The sequence below is a fragment of the Enoplosus armatus genome, chromosome 3 (assembly GCF_043641665.1).
Source record: "Enoplosus armatus isolate fEnoArm2 chromosome 3, fEnoArm2.hap1, whole genome shotgun sequence".
NCBI lineage: Eukaryota > Metazoa > Chordata > Actinopteri > Centrarchiformes > Enoplosidae > Enoplosus > Enoplosus armatus.
Window position 1 is genome coordinate 14,574,086 of NC_092182.1, and position 23,527 is coordinate 14,597,612.

At 42.7% G+C, this 23,527-nt stretch overlaps 3 protein-coding genes across 6 annotated transcripts in view; 1 reads left to right on the forward strand and 2 right to left on the reverse strand.

The window, feature by feature from the left end:
* Positions 1-2,643, reverse strand: part of bsnb (bassoon (presynaptic cytomatrix protein) b) — a 56,451-nt gene extending 53,808 nt beyond the window's left edge. Inside the window, exon 1 of the mRNA XM_070902508.1 lies at positions 2,465-2,643. Within this exon, the coding sequence (XP_070758609.1) occupies positions 2,465-2,643 (179 nt within the window). The remainder of the gene's footprint in view (positions 1-2,464) is intronic.
* A 1,780-nt stretch (positions 2,644-4,423) lies between these two features.
* bap1 (BRCA1 associated deubiquitinase 1) lies at positions 4,424-12,395 on the reverse strand. 4 transcript variants are annotated; one of them, XM_070902750.1, is made up of 17 exons: positions 12,282-12,395; positions 11,929-11,958; positions 11,751-11,805; positions 11,451-11,583; positions 10,928-11,047; positions 10,427-10,488; positions 10,128-10,270; positions 9,528-9,606; positions 9,308-9,431; positions 8,936-9,065; positions 8,644-8,828; positions 7,645-7,778; positions 7,049-7,512; positions 6,558-6,796; positions 6,256-6,348; positions 6,089-6,161; positions 4,424-5,415 (listed from the first exon to the last, which is right to left on the reverse strand). In XM_070902750.1, exons 1-17 carry the CDS (start codon positions 12,316-12,318, stop codon positions 5,282-5,284), a joined length of 2,235 nt encoding a protein of 744 aa, XP_070758851.1. In that variant the 5' UTR covers positions 12,319-12,395; the 3' UTR covers positions 4,424-5,281. The 4 variants fall into 4 exon arrangements, with proteins under 4 accessions (XP_070758851.1, XP_070758849.1, XP_070758850.1 ...); XM_070902748.1 differs by having other exon boundaries at positions 6,558-6,799; XM_070902749.1 differs by having other exon boundaries at positions 6,558-6,773; positions 7,005-7,512.
* A 2,364-nt stretch (positions 12,396-14,759) lies between these two features.
* rad54l2 (RAD54 like 2) lies at positions 14,760-23,503 on the forward strand. The gene is made up of 21 exons (XM_070902557.1): positions 14,760-14,907; positions 15,131-15,440; positions 15,534-15,670; positions 15,782-15,922; positions 16,039-16,271; positions 16,370-16,552; positions 16,685-16,818; positions 16,906-17,102; positions 17,231-17,573; positions 17,686-17,863; positions 18,047-18,277; positions 18,525-18,643; positions 19,117-19,235; positions 19,526-19,625; positions 19,701-19,906; positions 20,123-20,292; positions 20,569-20,765; positions 21,178-21,362; positions 21,519-21,608; positions 21,688-21,780; positions 22,454-23,503. Exons 1-21 carry the CDS (start codon positions 14,760-14,762, stop codon positions 23,482-23,484), a joined length of 4,545 nt encoding a protein of 1,514 aa, XP_070758658.1. The 3' UTR covers positions 23,485-23,503.
* Positions 23,504-23,527: the final 24 nt, after the last annotated feature.

Genomic DNA, 23,527 nt, shown 5'->3' on the forward strand with positions numbered 1-23,527 from the left:
GTTGTGATAACCATTTGGTATGTGTAGGCTACAGTGCGTTCATTGCTGAAGGTAAATTAATCATGAGGGCATACTGTTTGTACACTGTGTCTTAGAACATGACAGTATCCATTATTTTGATGGTTTTTTTCGAACTTTGTTTGGGTTTCTAATGAAATTTTGATTCATACTGATTCACGTTGTTTGAAAAGAGCCCATATCAATATCACATGACAGACTGAATCACATAGCTCTCAGCACTTTGTAACATATGCTGTTTCATGATGGAGCAAATACAGCTCGTCACTAATTCAGCTGTTACACAGAAAACAATGACACGATAATATGGAGGCAGCACATTGTTGTACACATAGGAAGTATCTTGAGGTTGCGTTCAACACAAAGTAGTGTTTCTTATCATTCTGAATGCTTGTCAGTTATGGTCATCAGGTCAGCATGACTGTGCACTTACTCAGAGCTGTTATGATTAGAGAGGAAAACAACCACCGAGGTGCTTCGTGAAGCAGAAGGGGAGGGTGACTCCCACAGCTTCACGGATTCCTATATGGGCTCAGATTTAGCTCTTTGACTGTGAATATTAAAATATAATATGGTCTGAGATAGAGCAAAAATGCCTATATGGAACTCCTGAATATGGTTATATTTAGCACATTACGTCCCCATTCATATTAATAGGGTTAGGGTTATAAAATGCTGCAACTCTTTTTAATTAAGATGAAAGTCTCCTATCTACAGTCTCAACCCAGCCACCGTCTCATTGTTTCTTACACTCTCACAAGTTCTTTGTGGACGAGTATTTTAAAGCAAAAGATTCAGACTGAATGTGGAGCCATGATCTTAAGGAAACCATTATAAGCAGCCACATGATATACTCTCACGCTCTCTCTCTCTCTCTCTCTCTCTCTGTCACTGTCTCTCTCTCCGTCTCTCAGCACTCGCCATCGCTTTATGAGACACCTCAGGGTGGATACCAGAGAGAAATCAAGATATAAAAGAATCATGAGGTTACATGGAAGCTATGGGCCTTTAAATCTGCCCCACAGCGAACATACAGGATGAACAGTGAGTGCTTTTTTCCCCCTGAATAGGAACACAGACAGGACTAAACATTACCAAAAGGTACATGATTTTCTAGTTACAGTGGCAGAATGCCGCTCACCATTACAACTTACAATCACTTTGTGTGGTGACACAAATCAATACCAAAAGAATCAGCTTGAATTTTAGCCTTGAACGAGGGGTTTGAAGCGCGAAGACATCTATACGTTGTCTTTTTTTTAACAGAGAGACTGCAAGCTGGTGAGGCAAACCCAAGATGCAGCTGTGCCTCTGCTTGTGCGTATTCAGGTCTACAACTGTTGAACTGTGTAATTAAGGCAATATCAGATCTTGATGGAAGGGTAATCCCTCACACACACCCACACAGAAAATACAGACCTACAGGCTACTACAGTGTGATTAAACACAAAATCTGGGCTGGGTTTTTGGAAAAAGGCTAATATTTTCATCAGCCCATGTTGCCTTGTTTATAGGACAACAATGAGGTTTTCATATGTAACTGGAAATATTAAATGAATGCATGTCTGGGCTCAGTGTCTGGGTTTCTTATAGAGAGATGCAACACCACTCTTCCAGAAGAAATCAACCCTTTTTTTCCTGTGCAGTTGACGGTGGTGAAAAGCAATTTCCACTCGCTGCATATTGATATCTGACAAGTGAAGGCAGCTATGGCATATATGCGTTATGCTCACAATGACGCTGGCTATATCTGATGGCAGCGTTGTCATCCTACACAGCTCTGTCATCAGGACGCAGACGTCTCCTCACCAGGAGGAAGGTGATTACTCGGAATGACTTTGTATTTACTGGCATTCATGTCGAAGCATGTTGAGCAAATCAACCTGTAATGGAACCGACGGGAGCCCTTCAACGTGAGATCCAGTGCACTTTGCATCATTTACATCTCTAATTTATTTATCACGCGAAGCTATAGGGACATTAATATTTGTGAGTATTCCTATTGACTTGGCACTGCCTCACTACGAGGAGGAAAATGTCGCTCATTCATTCATGATACTTAGCCGCTGATGCCTCGGGACAGACACCGTGAAAACGGGCGTAGAAATCCCTACTGTTACATGAAAGCTATATTTACGTATTATTGATTCTACGTCGAGAGCGTTGCATATTAAATTTGACTTCGACCCAAAATTGACGTTGAGTAACAGGGTGGTGCTGCCAAGAAGCAGAAATGGGTCTCAAACGGGGTGGTGAATTGTGTTGACAAGGATATTGAAATAAATAATTAAGCACCCATTCAAGTCTATCTCCACGCAGTCGGTTGATCCTATATCTACGCTCCACACCGCACAGATGTACGGTAGCCTACACGCCACGCTGCCGTGTAGCCTCCCTGATTTCCCCCCACAGTTTGGCGGAGAAGCGTCCTAGCTATCGCGGCTACCTGTTAATCCCCGGCCCGGGTACAGCCCCGCTTCCTCCGGCTGGCGCTCCATTGCTCGGCTTGATGAGCTGTCCAGAGTCCGATGGTGCTGAAATGGAAGCCGGAGCCCCTGCTGCAGGGACGGCGGGGCCGGGCTGTCCCGCCTGTCCCTCCCCTTCCATACTGGCCTCGTTCCCCATCGCCTCGGGATCGGTCTCGACGGAGAGAAACGATGTTGTAGATGGGTCTACAGCTGTGGTAAAAACTCAGATGAAACTCAGCGCTGCTCCCCTTCCGCCATCATCACCTACAATTCAGCATCCCGCACGGAGCACGCGCGCTGACGGAGAGGGCGAGGGAGCGCGCTGACGCAATGGGTGGGAACTTGAGTGGCTCGTACGTGCGCGTTCACAGCGATCGGTTATCTCAAGTCACCACGCAAATAGGCTACCACTGAGCCCTCTGTGGCACGTGACTGGAGACCACTGGGACCTCCCCGGTTCACTTCACGTCTTTCCCTCGTGAACCTTTTGTGTTTTAACCTAAATGGTGGGTCCACGCATCACTGGCTGCACTTTGGAAACCCACAACAATCTTTTATTATCTTTGTTATTATCTGCCTGCATCTGGCCTGTTCCTTCCTGTGAGCCTACAAGAGGTCCACAGTACAAATGATTTGCGCATAGTTGATTAATCGATTGGAGAATTAATCAAAAACTATTTTAATATTGAATATTAACCCTAACCCTAACCCTAATTGTTTAAGTCATTTATGCAAAAGGCCCAAAGATTCCCTGGTTCCAGCTTCTTAAATGTAAATATTGGCTGGTTTTCTTTTATGATAATAAACTAAATACATTTGGGTTTTGGACTCTTAATATTTTATAAAAAGTTAATAAATAAAAGTTAAGCTTGATTAATTCATAATTGAAATAAGTCTATCTAACTAAATAAAACATATCAGACAAGCGATAATATCAACATTGGAAACTGCATAATCCAATGTCTATGGCACGTTTTACAATTGTGCTTGGGCTATATGATGAAGCCAGCTGTGGATCTCGGTCTGCTGTCTCTAAACCAAATTACAGGCAAACAGTGGTGACATAACACTACAGCATCGTTCAATTTAACGCAAACATCTGCTCCACTGAAGTTGTGTGGGTGAGGGGAATTTCTTTTTAGCTCTCACTCCCACATAGGCCACTGTGTGTACTTTATTAGTCTCCCAGAGAGCCAGTATCATTGTTACAAGATCATCATACCAGTGCTCAAACATGTCCTCAGGTAAAGACTGAAAATGACATACAAACTGCCCAAACACCTGGCAAGATGGGATCAAAAAGTCATGTTAAGATTGATGGTTTTATCCATCACAAGCTCAGGATATCTAGCGGTAAATGATGTTATATGTCACAAAAGACTGTTCACTAACTTAATTAAGGTAAAACTAATTTACAAATTAATTATTTAATTCAGCAAAATAGCTGCACACTATTTTACTACAAATGAAATTAACAAAAACTGTTGCAGGTGAAAACTGAGATTGTTCTGGCAAATGCAAAATACCAGTACAAAAACACTAAGAATACAACATGAATACATCACGGCCGTGGCGCCACAATACGACCCTTCTGCAGGAAATCCAAAGTCCATTTTATTGTGAATGGCTCTCGTCACAGCGTAGTAAAGGAAAGGATTCTGAGATGGTCCCACTCGTCTCTGAATGATTGCTCTCCCTAGTGTACACCAACTGTCACTACAATAAAACACTCTGATCTTACACACCTACGAACATAAACTTTATCTAATACATATACTAAGATTGTAACATCATTTTTGTGATTAGCATGTTGTTGTACTACTAGGTGGAATGCTACACCGACCCATTCACTGCCATTATAAAATACTGTAACCCTGGACCAACCACTGAGGTCACATCACACAAAATAAAAGAAAGCAATCTGGATTATAGCAGCATTATAGACATTTTCATTGACTTTATTATAGAATGAATTGGCAAGCACAAAGAACAACTGAACTCAGTGTAAACGTGAGCCAATTAACGGATACATATGTACAAAACACACAGGTGCACACATCCGACTTAATATTCACTCACTTTGAGATCCATTTCAGGTACAAAAATAACACAGGAGCTTGTTTTTCATTTGCGGGACCTCAAGAGACATACATACACAGCTAGAGACCCTTAGCTAAAGACATTCAGATGAAAAGAAAGAAAAACTTGATGCATCATGACTTCTTCTTGAGTTTAAAATTGTCCATGAAGAATGTGATTAAAAGATGCTTTTTTATGTTATATAGTGAATTACCAACAGCGAATAGATTATAACTTAAATGCTATGGAGGAATAAAACACATGGCGTTGTTCGTCAAAACATTCAATACTTCATTGGCACCATAAAAACATGAGTAAGGGATACAGCTGAGGAAATATGACATATTGTTACCAAATTGTATATTTAGTGACATACTACACTGTATTGACCACAAGACTGTGCAGAAGATCTTTCAATAAGAATGAATACTTTGCAAGATGAAAAAGGTTTCAGGCGCATCACACGTGGGAAATGTCTTTTTTCATATTTACAAAACTGTCAATAGTCATGGCACAAGAAAGAAGAAAATTTACACTAAGACTAAAACGGTAGTACATATATACATGAATGATAAAAGAACTAACACATGGTCGATTTCATGAAGAGGAGGAGGCTCCGACTAAAATACAGAAATGCTTCCATTTCTTTTTCTCGGTGGTGATTGCTCGGTGAACACAGGAGTAAGTTACTTACAGATTGTTGTGATTGTTTGTAATTACTGGCGCTTGGCTTTGTAAGGTCGGGAGCGTTTCCTGCGGTCAGGCTTCCTCTGTTTGTGCAAGCGGCCAATACTCACCCCCTGCCGACGACGCACTGAAATGTTTTGCTCCACAAGGCTGGCCAACATGCCTGCAGAAGATACCCGGTCAGAATGAATGGAGGAGCAAAGAGAACAACAACAACAGATCTCTAGCATGTAACTGGGTTTTTGCAAATGTCTGCGGGTTAAAACTTTTCCTTCTTTATTTAGTCTTTTTTCTTTTAGGGAGGGATGTGTGTGTGTGTGTGTGTGTGTGTGTGTGTGTGTGTGTGTGTGTGTGTGTGTGATAATCTCGTACCTGTTGTGTTTTTGTGCATTAAGCTGGTTAAAAGTAAAAACTTGGCTCTGTATGTATTGCAGAATGGATGAATCTAAGTGTTAACACTCTAAAAAAAAAGGGCAAGAAATGTGAATTGGTGTTGTTTGTCCTGACATATACAATTAATGACCAAACTGTGTGTGCCATTTTCCCACAGGTACTAGTAAGACTCATTGTTTTGGGGATGCATACAACTACAAGCTAGTTTTGTTTTAGTTTTTCCCCTCCCTCATTGCAAAGACTCTTAACTAACTCCAGAGTTTAGCTCAGACATTCACTACAAAAATATCCATAAACATGGTGTGATGTGAGTAGAGAGATGACACTAATGATCCACCACAGAGAAGCCAGTAAGTGGAACTTCAGAAAAAAGTTCAAATGTGGTTTTGATGGAGGAGTAAAGGAGGGCAAAATAAAAAAATCTTTAAGATGATGAGATTTACCTTCTTGGGCCAGCATTGATATAAACGTGCAAATGAACTCGTCGTAATTGTGAGTCCTCCTCTGATCATCAATCTGATCAAATGACAACAAAACATTTTGATTAAAAGCCAATAAAAACAATGTGTCAACAGAGATATTGGACTGGTTCCAGGTAAACAGAACTTACTTTGTATTTCTTTCTCTTTTCTACTTCCTCCTTTAGATACACCTCATAATTGGCTATGTCAGCCTCTACACACTTGAGCAGTGCGAGCAGCTCCTGCAAGAACCAGAATAAGATTAACATCTCTGGGCGTTTGTGTAGTATATATTTTTAGTACACAGCTTTAGAAACAGCTCCATAAATGGCAGCACAAGCAAAAAATACAAGCGTATATAAGCTTGTTATAAAAAAACACTGGCAGGCTGATGAGCTTAGCAAGGTACATACTACAGTGTATTATAACACAAGGAAATTCTCTGACTTACTTTGGGAGAGTACTTGTCCCGAGGGGGCTTGCTGTCTGCTGCAGTGTCCACAGTTTTGGGCTTTTCCTTGCTAGGTTTCACCTTTGCTCCATCTTGGCTCTCCTCCTCTTTCACGTCCACCGACGGTCCCTCATCTCCCTCATTCGCTCCTTCCTTCTCTCCTGCTACGAGGCGTGCTTGCTCTTTGTCTTTAGTCTTCTCAGGAGTACAAGGCTGCTTTGCGCCATCAGAAGCCAAATCTACTGTGCAGGCAACAGATGAGGACACAATCTATCATAAGCAGCTGGACACAGACAATCCATTATTAAAAGCAGTGTATGTTCTTCTGATTAAGGTCACCCCAAACTGTTTACTTCTGCTGTCTAACATGCTTAATATGCTCCGACTGTACTCTAAATATCAAGTGACACACTGAAAGGCTTACTTCAGCAGAGGCTTTTAAACCACCTTTGTAAACAACACGGACGACAGTAACGATCTCTTGTACTCACCTGATGGAGGGAGAGCATATATGACTCCATCCTCCTGCAGGTGTAACAAGGCCACGCTGACAGAGGGACCCAGTTCTCTTACAGCACGGTTATGTCTGGAGTCCAGCCTCAGCATCTCGTCTTCTCCAAACAGCACACGGGACAGATGGGATGCGACAGGACTGGACGGGCGCGTGGCAGCCTGGGAGCGTGCGGGGGAGCGCAGCGGGGAGTTGAAGGCGCTGCCTATCTCAGAGGCTGTGTCAGTGCTTTCGTTGCTGGGCGTTGGGGAAGGCTGGGAAGCCGATGTGATACAAATGCCCCCAGTGCGGCCTTCTGTGCGTACAGAAAGGGGTGTGTTCAGGGCATCTTTCCTTTGGGCCTCCTTCTTCAGTTTCTCAGCCAATACAGTGAGGGCATTCTGGCTCTCGATTCCAGTCGCAACCCGCCCTGGTCGTGATCGCAGACTTGCCTTGCGTCCAAACCTAAAAGACAGCAAATTTAAAACATAACTTAAAAACTAAAAGCGCTAATTCATAGAGCTTTAGCCTCCTTCAGTCAGATCATAACGAGACACATAACAAGAATTATACGTATAAACACATGAGAATACTAACCTGTTAGATGTGCCTGCAGAACCAGTTACTTCCTCCTCATCATCCTCATAGTCATCTTCATCGTCGGAGTATGAGGGTTTGGGAGGCCCTGGCATTCGAGAGCGACCTACTCCAGCAGCAAGATCCTCTTCTTCCTGTTAATCAGAGAATCTTTAATAAACCTCCACAAATTTTTTTTCTGGCCAACCAAAGATAAAGATGAACTGCCTTCAGTTTTCATTTTTGAATGGAGCAAAAATGAAAACTGAAATCCTCTTCGTATCAGTTTAATTATTAGTTTACATTGCGAGTTACATGGAAACATAACTGTAACACCTGACTCTGTTCTAGCGAATGTGTGGGGGTGGAAAGCGTGTCATAAAGGGCTGTAAATTAAACTAACTTGTCTTGACAAGACTAGACGGATCAAATGTATTTCCATGGAAACAAAAGTAGTGTCATCCAAAAGGAAAACTTCCCCAAAGAAAAACGCCTTTTAATTTTAACCTTTACCACATAACTATAAAATATAGGCTTACAAAGCTGGTATTTAGTAAGTATTCTGTATTTTGGAAAAGTTCTGGGGTTGATGTGTGTGGTTTGTTTGTTGATCTGTATTCTGAAAATATTTCAATAATGTATTTTGTAAAAGCTTTCGAGGGCATTGTCGCACAAACATTTTTGAACACTACAAGTCCTGAACACAACTAGCTGAAACATTTAGTCAATTAACAAATTCTATTAACGCGATTTGCTGCCTGTCTTTGTTGTAGATGATAGTATCTAGTTTTGGGACAGTTGGTCGGACAGAGCAAGCAATTTGAAGACGTTATCTTTGGCTATGGGAATGAAGGCCATCTTGTCAGCAAATGATTAATTGAGAAAATAATTGGCAGAATAACTGATAATGAAAACAATCATTACTTGCAGCCCTGAACACAACCCGAATCATACAACACAACCAAAGCCTCTAACAAAGGTCTTTAGTGCCACACACACACAGACGCATAACAATCTTACCTGCATTGGAGACTTGGCATAGTTGTGGTTGTCCAGGAAGGCAGGCAGGCGTTGAACGATGGGGTTGGGACTAGTGACTTGCTGGGCCCCTCCTCCTGTGGGGACTGGTGGTTTGCCCATGACCTTGGTGTTTCCTGAGGGGCTAGGGAGATCCTTAGACTGAACTCCTGACTCCTCTACTGAATCTAAAATGAGAGTCAAGTGCATTTCAGTTGAATGTTCATGATAAGCCCCTACACAATTTACAAGATATGTTTCAACAAAAACTGGGGAATTAAGACAACTAAAGTACCTGAAGAAGCCTGGGATGTAACTGGCACCACATCTGCCTCTTTCTTGATGGCAGTGGTTCCATCATCAGGAGAGGAAGAGCCCTGCTGCTTCTTGTCATGGACAAGCTCAGGCTGAGTGAGCCGGATCATCTGACAACAATAACAATGAATCATTTTTTTATTTTTTATTTTTTTTTTACATTCAAAGTTTTAAAAAAATCCCTAAATCCCCCAACACCTAATCTCTCTCGTTTGTCATGTAACCACACTGTGCTTCTATGTGTCCATTTTGAAGCTTTGCACAGCCACAGACAATCTGACCAACTGCTCTGTCACTAAAGGGGCTGTGGGATTGTAATCGGCCTGTGAGGAAACTTGCAGTGGTCCCTCACCTTCTGTAGACCCTCCAGGACAGTCTGTCGATTCCTCTTTAGGATTTCCAGTTTGGACTCGTACTTCATCCTGCGGTCAGGCACCACTGCCATCAGGTTGAAGCGAATGTCATGGTACGGTTCACTGAAATAGAGCAGAGCAGTTGCATGAGAATGAAGCCTTGAGGGCGTGTGTAGAAGGTGGACCACCTCTGCATGAGATAACTGGCTCAGGACTCACCCAGCAGTGGCCAGTCCAATCCTCTCCATGATAACCCGCCGAGCTTTATCAGTCCACTCCTCCTCCTCTCCCCAGGGCCCTAAAATAGAGAGAAATGTTACATTTTATTTAAGTAGCAGTTTACAAAATGTGTACTGCAGCAACACTAAATGCATTAATGCAATTCAGAGCAAATGTGTCATAGCAAGGTTTTAGTTGAAATAAACGGCTTCAGGTAAATCAAAAAAAGATGACAGTGTATTTGCTTGGTCATTTCAGGAAGAGCACTCCATCATTTAGGGGCCGTGATAGCAAAATGTTTGGTCCCCTTTTGTTTCTATCCAATGAGGAATGAGGCAATACCTGATTTCAGGTGACACACTAGATTAAAGGTGGCTTAAAATAACAATAATACATACAAATAAAGATAAGTAAACTGTTGAACTCAATTCTCTGAAAAGGAGGATAAATCAGAGTAACGGCTCAGTGAAATTTGTCAGCGTCACATATGCATACCCTTTAAGACAACTTGCTTTTCAGTGGTTCCATGGCAGTCTAAATGCTACAAATCAGTGTGAAGAGAACAGGACTCTCTATTCCTATGTCAGTGTGTAGCCGTACCATGGTCAATCGGGTATGCCTTGAGTCCATCGAGCTCAAATAGACGGTCTTTGATGGGCACATAGCTAACAAAGTGGAAGGCTTCCATGGTCCGCACTGCACTGATCCCATTCTGTTTCTCCGGCAGGTGCCTGGGCTCCGGTCTCCATAGAAACACAGAAAGAGAGCTTGAGAAACTGATGAATACACAAAGCCTCACATTTCCCACAGTGTGCTAGACCAATCACAGAGGGTCTTTTTTGTTCACAGAATCAGACACACATGAAAATTTTAAAAAGGAACCACTGACTGTAACCTACCTGGCATGGCTGTTATGTGCTCTGGCAAGCTCTGGGGCATTTCCTATTGCGTAACCTTTACTCTGAAAAATGCATAAAAATCAAAAGTTAAACATGAAGGTGGGTTAGTTGGAGGGAGGGAGAAAAAGAGAGATCACACAAGCGACTAATTGAGGGTGACTGTTGATACAAATGAAAAAATATCATGATTTGAAATTAGGTTTGAAATAACAAAACTAGTTGAATAAGTTTGGCAAACTCTTGGGGCCATTTTTGTCATTGACCTTTGTCAGTTCTTATATATTTAATATTTTTGCGAAATACAGATACAGATTCGGATTATTTATTTCCACTCCATATTTACATAGATTTGGTCAACTTAGTATGATTTCTTAGACTGTGAAAGGCAAAGGAAAAACAAATCTGAAAGTTGATTCCAATAGAAACTGTGAATAAAAAGCACATTATTAAAGAACACTAAAAATAACAGACATCCATGAGCGAGTGTGAGAAGCATCTTACCTCTGGACTAAAGCCTTTTGTGAAAGCCTTCATGCGACTAAGGGTGGTGCCGAGCTCAACACCACTGCAGTTCAGAAGCACACTCAACAAAGCGTGGGTGGCACATGAATTTGGTATCAACTAGATACAAAAATGACAGCATAAACACAAGTCCAAGTCAGAATGTGCATTTCAATTCTTATGTTTCGTTGTGCATTATTGCAAGATATGAATAGGCAGGTAAGGACTTTGAAGGGCTGGAATCAACAAAATGTCTTATGACGTCGACTTGACGTGGCGAATGCTTCCCTCTTTCTGTGGTACTTGTGGTTGGATCCAACTCCGCATTTTTCAAGTTCATATATTTTATATTTTGACCTGTGGTTTTGTAAATAATTTTCATTTAAGCTTTATTTTACCAGGGCGGTCTCTTGAGATGAGGACCTTACTTGTGTGTGTGTGTGACTTCAAATATAGATAAGTTGCTCACTAACCAAAAGAAGTAACAATAACTGCCAACATCTATGATCACAAAAACACGTACCTGATGAGCAAAGAACATATCATTTACAATTTCTTCGTCAATGACAGACGTCTCATCGACCAAAGTGTTAACTTTCCTCCTGGAACGACGTTCCTCAATCCACTTGAACAGGAAGATGAAGCCATAGACAGGACTAAAAAACAAAATCACATGTCATCAACCCGTTTCACGTGTTGTTGCTACAGTCCAACAAGCTGCATTGTTTTTATTCAGACATGAGCTTGGACATCACCACCTGACATACCTGCCAGGTAGTTACATCAGATCACCAAACAAACTTGACTTAATCAAGTTACATACCTTTGACACTTGCTTTGAAGATCATAGATTTCCTCTACTTGGACACCTTTTACACCTACAGAAGGTACACACATACACAAAGAAACATTTAATTGGCTTTGATAGCCCCAAGATTCAAACTCTGAGATTCACATGGCAGAACTGTGAGACATTTAGCTACTGTATATGAGCTACTCACCAAAATCTTCCACCAGCAAAGTGAACAGTCCTGAAATTATAAATCATTTTTATTCTGGGTTCAATAACTAACAAAGAATACAGCAGAAAACAAATTAAAGACCTTTGCATTGTTTTTGCTGATAAAGTTATCGTTACACCTCCTCATATTTCGCCCTTCGTTACACACTTACATTCAATACACACAAACATTAACACACACTAACACACTTTTTAACCATGTTTTAATCTTGTATTGCATTAAAGTTACTTTCTAAGCGTTATAGGTCAGGCTGCTTAGGAAGCTAAACTGTCTACCTAGCTCTATGTGGAAGCTAACGTTAGTTAGCTGTGTTGTCTGTCGAAATGTCTCACCTGGATCACTCTCGAGCTCCAGCCACCCTTTGTTCATTTTTGCATTTGTGCACAGCTGACTAATATTTAAGATGTTTTCCAGTCCATGTCCAAAAGACGGGAAATAATCTTTAACGATAAGGCTGTATCCATTCACGAGACAACTGTGGAGAGCTCAAGATAAACACAATAGACAGAATTAGCCGCCTACAATCTACGTCATCGAGAAACGACGGGTGTTCGCAGAAAAACAGTCCTACCTGCAACTTCCTGTAGTCAGAACTAAGAGCACAACAACGAATGAATGAATCAATAAATCGGTCGATCAGTCAATACGTATTTTTTTAATTAGGTGTACTTGGTGAAAACATCTATATAAAACAATACCAAGACATTTCTAAATAGTACCGAGGGTGGTATCATTTAATACAAATTATATTAAGGTAAACGATTATGTAATACCTTTCGTGCTTGTGGCCATAAAATTACAGCTTTTTTCTAAAACAGCTCCACACTACATTTTGAAGGCACTATATACTGAGGAAGATAAAAAAAAAAAAATTGGGGCATATTTAATGCCAGCCAAATAAACTTGAAACTATGGCTATATTAATAGTCGTAAACAGTACTAGACATGTAATGTATAATATAATAATCAAAATACTTACTTAAATAATACAAAAACTACAGTTTTTACGTATTTGTTTTGTAGGCAATTCAGACTTGCAGAGTTGCAAACAATAGTTAAACTGTTTATGTAATTTCATTTTTTTTAATATGCTTCGTTGCTGGGCTTTTTCACTCCCGGAACCTTAGTTGGAGTAACCTCTACGGGTACGGTATTTATGGTCACACTGGAAAAAATTGGAAATTAGCAACGTTTACCATTCCATTTACACAGTTACTGTATGTATTAATTGATTGAGCGTTGTATGCACTGCGAGGTTTATTGAAGAGTACTGCGTAGCCGCATACAAGGTAAGCTCCGACAACAGCCTGATGTTTGAGTTGAAGTGACGCGTCTTACCTAACAGTTAGCCGAGAGTGTTAGCCTTGTTGTAATTCAGGCTAGCATTAGCTACGTGAACGGTACACCTACACAATATAAGATTGTTATCTTGCTACGACAGCCAACCCGACAGTGGGTTCGTCAAGGAAAGCTGCATTTCTTTCAGCCCAAGTTGCAACCAGTCATCCCGTTTTGCTGCCACAACAGGACAATGAACAATTCAACAATTACGTTGTTTTAGCGTTTGAATTAGCGTTTATTGTTGTGTAATTAGCTAGCACACTGGTCTGCTGACTCAGCCTGAGAACCAATAGTATGTATATGCATCAGTTAGGTAGCCCAAAAAGCCAATTAAAGACGATGATTAATGTTAATGTTAATTAACACTAACAACACCATGGTAACAGATAAACTGCAGAGGTAGCTTCATGCTACTTGCTAGCTGCCTCCATCCTCGACTCGAAAGCCGTTGGGTGAAATCCCTCCCATGGGTCATGTTATGTGTGGCGTAAACTTAGATTTTAAACATTAGATTCTGCACTGAACAATACTACATTATTTGTACTGTGGTCTCAGATGTCTCACATTCACTGCGTGATATCTTCTAATGTAAACATACTATATGAGGACTGTAGGGTAATAGCCTAATTTGGATAGACCACAAAGGGGACGAACCGTACATTATGTATACCAAACGTTTTCAAGTACTTTGCTGTCAGACATTGGGTCTGCAGCCTCAACCTCACCAAATTCTTTAAACGTTTAGATGGATTTTCCATCTAGTTATGATGTTTGCAGTATTAACAGCATTTGCTTTTCTGTAAATTATATTCTGGCCAAATTGACAAGGCAGCAGGTCTTTGCTTATTTGGAGTTAAGTTAAAAACCTTATTGTTGATACTGATATTTATTTTTGTTCACATATTAGCAGCATCACCGAGGTAGTCTTCCATCATCTCAGGGATATTTTGAAGAATTCAGTGTTTTCTGTCCCAGTCTGATTGTGAAACAGTTGTCCACACCTTTGTTGTCCATAGATTAGATTAATGTTCATGTTTTGAAGTCTGTTGTGAATAATGTTTCCCGTAGTACTACCCTCCCAGTTTGGGATCAGGGCTTTATTTAGAATAAAGTCAGGTTATTTTTAGCCATTGGCCTTGGCGTTAGAGACGTGGTTAAGGTAAAGGGGAAACACAAATCAATGGAGAAACAGACTTTTACACAACTGTAATGTCCTTTTTTTAATTGATCTTTATTGATCTTCCTCACAGTTTCAGCTCGTTCAAAATGCTGCCCTTACTTTCATAAGGGCCAAATAATTCAGTGATATCACTCCTGTTGTCGAACATCTCCACCGGGTACATGTTCATTACAGAACTGACTTTAAGATTTTGCATAAAGCTTGTAATGTAAAGATGTGATGTGCTTTATTATTTCAGGGCTCCTGATGAAGGTGTGTAGGTAATACTTTGAGAGCCTTGTAAGACAACATGTCTGAAGAGGCGATTTCAGAAAGTGACCTGGAGCCCAGCCTTAACAGTGAAGAGGAGTATTTGGAAAATGAGGAAAACGAGGACAATGAGGACATGGAGGAAGATGAGGATGAAAATGATGGAGATGACGAAGATGATAGTGTCGGTGAGTGACAAATGAACTTCTCTCTTGTGCCTCTTATTACTCTAATACATTCCAATGCGTTGACAGACAATGTGTTTTGACTAGTTAATGATAAATGTACCTGCAGTGTTTAATTGTGACTTCAACATGACTTGGATTAAACAGGTAATATTGCATATATATATCAGAAATTGGTGCTAGTCTTTGAAGACTTCTACTGATATGCTGTCTGTTCTCTCTCAAGAACGACCTGCGAGTGCCCAGAGCAGGACAGAAACGGCCCAGGATGGCAGGGACTCCACTTCAGCTACCTCCGGAGAGCCGTCCTCAGAGCCTCCGTCTCAGCCTGCGTCCCGCCCATCCTCCAGGCCTCCCTCCAGACCTGCCTCTCGCTCCCAGCCTCCAACCAGCCCGGAAAACTCGAGCCAGAGCAAGCCACCCTCCAGCAAAACAAAGAAACAAAAAGCCTCTAAATTAACCAAATCCTCAAAGTCTTCAAAAGGCTCCAAACCTTCCAAGCCATCTAAGCCTGCACACATGAGGAAGAATATCAGGTACATTTATCGGTTAGATTTTTTCCGTCAGGTATATTACATAATATACTTTTATGTTTGTATGTAAACAGAACTTTTTCTTTATGCTTACAGAAAGCTACTGAAAGAGGATCAGCTGGAGGCTGGGACCAAGGCCGCTCAACAGGAGGAGATGGAGAGGCTGAAACGTCTGGAGCAGCAGAGGAAGGACTTCCCTATGCCGGCCCCAACTGTCCCAGACTCTCAGCTAGGTGACCAACTCTCTATTAGTGATGCTACACCTTTCCCGTCATACTTAAGTTGGACTTTTTTTGTATACTTTCTATCTTACATTTCCCAATTCTTTCCCATCTTTCCAATAGTGGACACTGCTTCACTTTTAGGAGAAGTGTCTCACTTGGTCCCTGCTCTCCTGAGCAAGCAGGATGTGATCTGTCTGGACAGCAGTGGTGATGAAGATGAAAAAGTGGACCCCACGCTACCTGCACTTGCCATGAGAGATGGTAAGATATATGATACTTCTGTGGAAAAGTGATTCTTTTTTTTTTTTACCAAGGTATTCCAGACAATCAAACAAACAAGTTCTCACGCAGTATTTGCTTCCCTTACGATGTCGCAGATGTAATCGAGCTTAGTTCTGGGGACGAGGATGCCCTGCAGATAAGCAGCGAGTCGGCCGATGAGGATGCCGACGGCACCACCGGCTCAGAGGAAAGCAGCGGGGCACACATCAACGACGCTCTTAATCTGCCTGATGCACAGGGTCAGGTGCTGGTTAATATCAATCACCCTGCAGATGAGAAGGACCTTTACCTCGCTCCACAGCTGGCCAGGGCCGTCAAACCTCACCAGGTACGCCCACCATCTCATTCTCTCTCTAACTCTCAAAACGTTACACGCTCAGTTACAGAAACCTGCAGTCCAGCTTGTTTTCTCTCACTTTTTCTAAGATCGGGGGAATCCGGTTTCTCTATGATAACCTCATCGAGTCTCTGGAACGGTATAAGACCAGCAGTGGCTTTGGCTGCATCCTCGCACACAGCATGGGGTTGGGGAAGACTCTTCAGGTCATCTCCTTCATTGACATCCTACTGAGGAATACTGAGGCTCACACTGTGCTGGCCATTGTTCCCGTGAGTAATCAAAGTGTATGCTGTGTTAAAAGGAATGACATAGTCATTAGAGTTCACATTCATGTTCTTCATGAAGTCACTCTTTTATTCTTATTAAATTAACCTCCTGAATCTATTTTTCCTTCATAAAAGGTGAACACACTTCAGAACTGGCTGACAGAGTTCAACCTCTGGCTCCCACCCCAAGAAGCCATTTCCCCCGACACTGACCCTTCACTCCTCACAGGCCGCACTTTCAAAGTTCACATCCTCAACGATGAGCACAAGTATGTAACATTCCACGTTGTGTGCAATGTTAAGTATTCAATGCCATACTTTTGAGCTGTCAATCACGCTGACTTTGTGGCCTGCAGAACGACACTGGCCAGGGCCAAGGTTGTGGAGGACTGGTCCAGAGACGGAGGAGTGTTGTTGATGGGTTATGAGATGTACCGCCTGCTGTCCATGAAGAAGAGCTTTGTGATGGGAAAGAAGAGGAAATCGAAGAAGCCAGCGGGGCCGATCATCATTGACCTGGATGAAGAAGATAGACAGCAGGAACTCATGAAAGGTCAGCAAAAGTTAAATGAGCATAAGAGATACATATGGAAACATGAGTTTATAGTTTTTTTTATATTTATTTTTTTATTATTTATTATTTCGTTCATTCAGTCTTCCCTCGTCACTTTGTCTTCTCAGGTATTGAGAGGGCCATAGCACGGCCTGGCCCAGATGTGGTGATATGTGACGAGGGTCATCGCATTAAGAACTATCATGCCAGCACCTCACAGGCTCTGAAGAACATCCGCTCCCGGCGCAGAGTAGTCCTGACAGGCTACCCGTTGCAGAACAACCTCATTGAGTACTGGTGCATGGTAGACTTCGTCAGGCCCGACTTCTTAGGCACACGGCAGGAGTTCAGCAACATGTTTGAGCGGCCCATTCTGAACGGGCAGTGCGTGGACAGCACGCCTCAAGATGTCCGCTTGATGCGCTACCGCAGCCATGTCCTCCACAGTCTGTTGGAGGGTTTCGTCCAGAGGTAAACTGTCTGTCAGTGCTGGATTTAGAAATTGGACGTCATAAAAAAGAACACACTAGCCTGGATGATGCTTACCTATCAATGTGCTTTGTGGTGCTTTTCTGGGTTACAGACGGGGTCATGATGTGCTTCAGGACCAGCTTCCCACCAAGGAGGAGCATGTGATCTTGGTGCGGCTCTCTCCCATTCAGAGGGCGCTGTATACCGAGTTCATGAAACGCTTTAGAGAAGCTGGGAACAGTGGCTGGCTTGGTCTAAACCCACTCAAAGCCTTCTGTGTATGCTGCAAGGTGAGACCGTTTTCCTTGCTGTTAGGTAGAAACCTCTGGTACTGAATGGCCCAAGCACCAACCCAACCTGTCGTCCTTTTCCAGAGATAGATTCCTGAGGAGTCAGGTTCAGTTTTTGTTGTGACTGCTATGGCATCTTTTGGTCAAGAAAGCCTCCCTTTCCCTCCCCCCCGATCCCTCCAGATCTGGAATCACCCAGACGTCCTCTATGAAGCCCTACAGAAGGAGAATCAGGCCAATGAGCAGGACCTGGACCTCGATGACATCACTTCAGCTAGTAACCCACGCTGCCCTGCGCCGGGCGCTGGCCTCAAAGCCAAAGTAGCCGACTCAAGCAACAGCAGAGTCAACAACGCCCTGCCGCCACTCAATCCCTCTCAGGATAGAGCCAATCAAGTCATCACATACGAATGGGTACGTCATGGCAACAGTGAAACGTGTAAAGCTGATTTCTCTACAGCTTCGTTTTACATAATTAATACAGCGACTCTTGTTTTGACTTCTTTGTTTCAAATCTCGAGCACCTAACAAGTTGAGTTACATTCTTTTTCTTTGTTCAGTGCTGACATGTCCGTTACACCAACATGTAACCTTTGTTGTCATGTCCGTATAGGGGTTTGTTTTTTTTAATTCAAATTCTTCTTCCATTCACATGTCTTAGGCAAAGGACATCATGTCAAACTACCACACAGGAGTTCTGGAGAACTCGGCCAAGATGCTTCTGCTCTTCCTTTTGATTGATGAGAGCGTGAGAAGAAGAGACAAGATTTTGGTCTTCAGGTAAGTCCTCTGTCCAAAGTACATTGCATTAAACACAAATCCACCCTTAAGCAGCTTAGAGAAGAGGTAGACTGACTTTCAGCTAATTAATCAGACATTTTTGGAGCTTTCAGAGATTTTTACAAAACGTTGGAAATTAATATTTTAATCCTGCGTTTGATTCCAGGTTACTTTTGTAAGCAGGAATTTCACAATTAACCAAAAGTATGACCTTTAATGAAACAAAACCGATGGTTGTTTGTAGCCATATGTGTACATACAGCAGAACTGTATGTACATATATGGCTGGTAGTGACTGTGACTATTAAAAACACATCTGACTGATAAATTGTAACTCTTGACTTTGAGCACACCCGTCTACAGAACACTGCAGTCACTTGAAGTTTTTTCCATAATAACTTTAATTTGTTTCATACCAATGTGCACTCACTTTTCTTACCCCTTGTTATCGCTTTCTGTTGTGTTCCCATTAGTCAAAGTTTGTCCACCCTGTCCGTCATTGAAGACTTCTTATCAAAGAGACCCATGCCGGCAGGCATCGCCTCCTCTGACACCCAGAGCCAAAACTGGATTCGCAACCTCAATTACTACAGTGAGTCATTCAATCTGTGCTCTGCTTCCAGCAACTCTGCAGAAGGTGTGGTCATCACCACCAAAACCTCAATGCTGTGATAGTCTTTATTGATTTAGTATCACTGGCTGCAATTTCTCAAGTTCTCCCATGTGATTATTTGTCTTTGCAAATTTACACTGTGCTCTGGAAAGTTAAATCTATATTTTTTATTTATTTATGTTATTGTTTGCTTCTATTTTTCTAAGAATTAATATATGAATAAAGTGTGTTCAGGTGCTTCAATGTAAAGAGATGATGTCTGTTTACAGGACTGGATGGGAGTACGTCTGCCTCAGAAAGAGAGCGACTTATAAATCAGTTTAATGACCCAGAGAACAGCGCAACATGGGTCTTCTTACTGTCTACCAGGTATGTACATATCTATCTTTCACACTTCCTATATAAACTGGCTTTTTATCATTTAATTTGCTGTGTTCCTTTCAGAGCGGGCTGCTTGGGGGTAAATCTGATCGGGGCCAATCGTGTCGTTGTGTTCGACGCCTCGTGGAACCCATGTCATGATGCCCAAGCGGTGTGTCGGGTGTACCGCTACGGTCAGAAGAAACCCTGCTACATTTATCGCCTTGTCTGTGATTTTACCTTGGAGAAAAAGATCTATGACAGACAAGTCTCCAAACAGGGCATGTCGGGTAAGAGATTCCGTCTGTTTGTTAGACATTGAATTTATATTCATATATATTTTTGCATTGGCCAATTTCAAATGCAAAATTGCTACTTTATTCAGTCATGGAACTGTTATGAAGCCCTTATCCAAGCGCTGCTAATACATACTAACCAGATGTAATGTTGGCAATTACTAGCATCATACCCAGTCTTAAAGTGTTGTGTCTGTGTGTGTTTTAAAGACCGTGTGGTTGACGACCTGAACCCAGTGCTGAACTTCACTCGTAAGGAAGTGGAGTCGCTGCTGCATTTTGTGGAAGAGGAACCTGACAAAATCTCTCTGGCATCTGGGGAGGACTTTGAAGCGGTGATGTACCAAGCTTGTCACCTTTACCCACACCTCATCACCAAGGTACAGTTGCATGATGGGTGTTACTCATAAGCCTAGACTCTGCGAGAAAGGCAGTTTTGGTGGTTTGGTGCTTAAATATAGGTTATTTGATAACTTACTTAAAACTGATAAGTGCTATTCTGACTGTTTTGATCCTCTGGTGTGTTCTTTGTATATTTTGTATATGTATACTTTATGTCCAGGTTGGCCAGTGGCATTGAAGTCTGTGGTAAAACTAGTAAGCAGGAGAGGAAAAGGAAAGGAGTATGACTGTTATATATCCTTTTGTCTCGTTAGCAACCTTTCCATCATGAGTCTCTGCTGGTGGACCGCAAGGAGTCGAAACTGACCAAAGCAGAGAAGAGAGCCGCCAAGAAGAGCTATGAGGAGGAGAAACGAGCCTCCGTGCCCTACTCTCGCCCATCGTATGCCCCCTATTACCCAACCAGCGACCAGACGCTCTCAAACATACCAGCTTTTAACCAACGCGGCTGGTGGGTTTCAGACTGCGTGTTTTAGCTTGCATTCCTTTTGTGTATCTCATTTAAGTTATGCTTGGTTGGTTCGTTTCGAGGTGAAACTGTTCCAGACTAGCTCAGCTCCCCAGCTACAACCACAAACTAACCAGCAGTGTTTTCATGAAATTCTGTGATGCAATGCATTGCAATTCACACTTTCCTCCAAAAAAACATATAGAAGTCTGTGCAGTTGCATCTGTGTCTGCCTTGCTTACTGTCAAAAGCACACCTCCAAAAATAAAACCACCATCAAATTTGTCAGTTTGTTTCAGGCTGTAGCTCTACTGTTGCCCTTCTTTTTCTAATAAATTTCCATCAGATGAGTCACGGCTGTTGGAGTATGTGTATGTGTGTGAGCATCTCATGAGTTCAGCCCTCATATTTTCAGGCGTCCCATGGCCCGGCCAGATGACAAGCCTGTGGCAAGTGTCAGGCCCATCCAGTCGACCCCAATCCCCATGATGCCTCGCCAGGTCGGCATGGGCATGGCTGGCTCCAGCTCTGCTGGCAGCCTGCCTGTCAACTTCCTGCAGAAAGCTGGAGTTTATGTGCAGAGGATCGTCACCACAACTGGTAATGTGTAATAATTTTGAAATGCTTAAATCATTGAAAGTACCACACCACCCCCGAAATGTAACCATTTAATCTTTCAATAGAAGAAGAATGAACTATGTCTTGTGAAATGTAATGACCAGACATTAACGTCAGCCATTTTGTCCGGATCTACAGATATTGTAATCCCAGGAGCCAACAGCACAACAGATGTTCAAGCTCGAATTAGTGCAGGAGAGAGCATCCATGTTATCAGAGGATCTAAAGGTAGTTGCAGCAACACAATAATTGCATACAAAGCATTTTGAGTTACAGCCTCCATCACTTGATGTTTTCTCCATTGCAGGTACCTACATTAGGACCAATGATGGAAGAATTTTTGCCATTCGATCTGGAAAGATCAGTAGACCAGCAGTTGGGGGCTCTGCTGCTTCAAGAGGTACACATTCATATTCATTATTCTTGGTTCTTGCTACATTACCAAACAGCTCAACTTTGAGGGTGGTGTTCTTTTGCACAGTTCGCTTGTCATGAGGAGTATTGTCCAACCTTGTAAAAACAGTTGTATAATGTCCTCTGCGGCTCTGGGGAGAGGCTTTAGAGTTGTTATTAATATCAGAAAGCCTGCATTACAAACTGGAGGTGTGGAGTTTTAAAGATGTGGGCATTTAGGAGATGGAGGGGGGGGGGGGTCTAATCAAAGATGCCATCATGTTGCATTATGGGAAATATGGTATCCAGGGATTTTGGGGGCTTGGCCCTCACTCGGGACTAAAAGTCAGGATATCTTAACCATTTCACCATTCTTGTTTTAATCTGTTTCTGACAGGCTTCTAACTTTATGGAAGGGCAGTACTAAATCTGGAGTACCCCTTTTAATCCTTAATATGTCAATAAAGATGTTTTAGAGGAGGAAACACATTAAGGAATCGCTGCTTATCATTTGTGTAATGATTTATTAGTTTCTAATATTTGTACATTAAAGTACATATTTGGCTACACCATCTTATTTCAAGATTGACCTTTCAGGAATAAATTATTCAGAGGCAGAGGCAAAGTGCATGTCTCCTGACATTTCATGACTGCATTTCTCTCTCTCTTCTGTCTCACAGACACCCAGGGTCCCCTGATCCATCCAGTCAGTAATGGCTGTTCATCCCCTGTGGATCAACAGCAGCAATCCCCCAACGGGGAGCAGCAGCCGTCCTCTCCCTTAAGCTCTGAGATTCTCAGAGAGATCAGCCGCTACACTGCATCCACAGGCGATGCCACTGCTGGCATGGGGAATGAACTGCCGTCACCATCAGATCTGTCGGCTGTACCAGCAGGGGATGGAGGCGGTTTGGGAGGCAGTTCGCAAAACAGTCAGACTGGTGATCTCAGCAGGCAACTCGGTGATGACCTGCTAAGCTCGGCTTTAGAGATGCGTGGCAGCAAACGCAGGAGTACTGAGAGTGAGGGCAACACACAAATAGGAAGCAAGCGCACATCTGCTGCAACACATTTCCCTGGACTGTCCATGGGCTCCAGTGGCCTCAGTTTTCCTCCCGTGGGTCTGAACTCCTCCTCGCTAATGGGGAACCTAAGTCACATGAGTCATCCACTTCTGATGGGTGGTAGCGGTGGATCATCCTTCCTTCAGACACCAGGACAAACACTGGCTGACCTACAGACCATGTTCCCCTCCGCAGGTTCGGACCTACTGAGACAGCCTGCCACAGGGAACGGACACCTTCCCTCCCCCTCCTCGTCCTCTCTGCCCACTGTTTTCTCCTCTGCTTCCACCACCATTCCTATGTCATCTACACCCTCTGCAGCAACTTCTTCCTCCCTGGCGTCAGGTTCTCTGCCTCCGTACTTGATGAATCCCAACATGGCTGGCCTGCTTTCGTCAGGCTTCCCTCTCAACTACAGTCAGTCGCTGCTCCCTGAGCCGAGGATGTTCCCCACCTCCCTCCTCTCTGGGTCAGGGGGATTCCCTGCGCTTAACTCAAGCTCTACTACATCCAGTTTCCTGTCCCATTTCAACAATCCGACTTCTAGCCTGCTGGGGGCCGCTCTGACCCAGCCGGACAGACATCAGAGTACGGAGAACGGTGGCAGCAGCTCTGATGACGACGTTATAGAGGTGACAGGACAGTAGAGACTCCTGGAGAGGCAGTTTCAAGCACTATTTTACAATCATG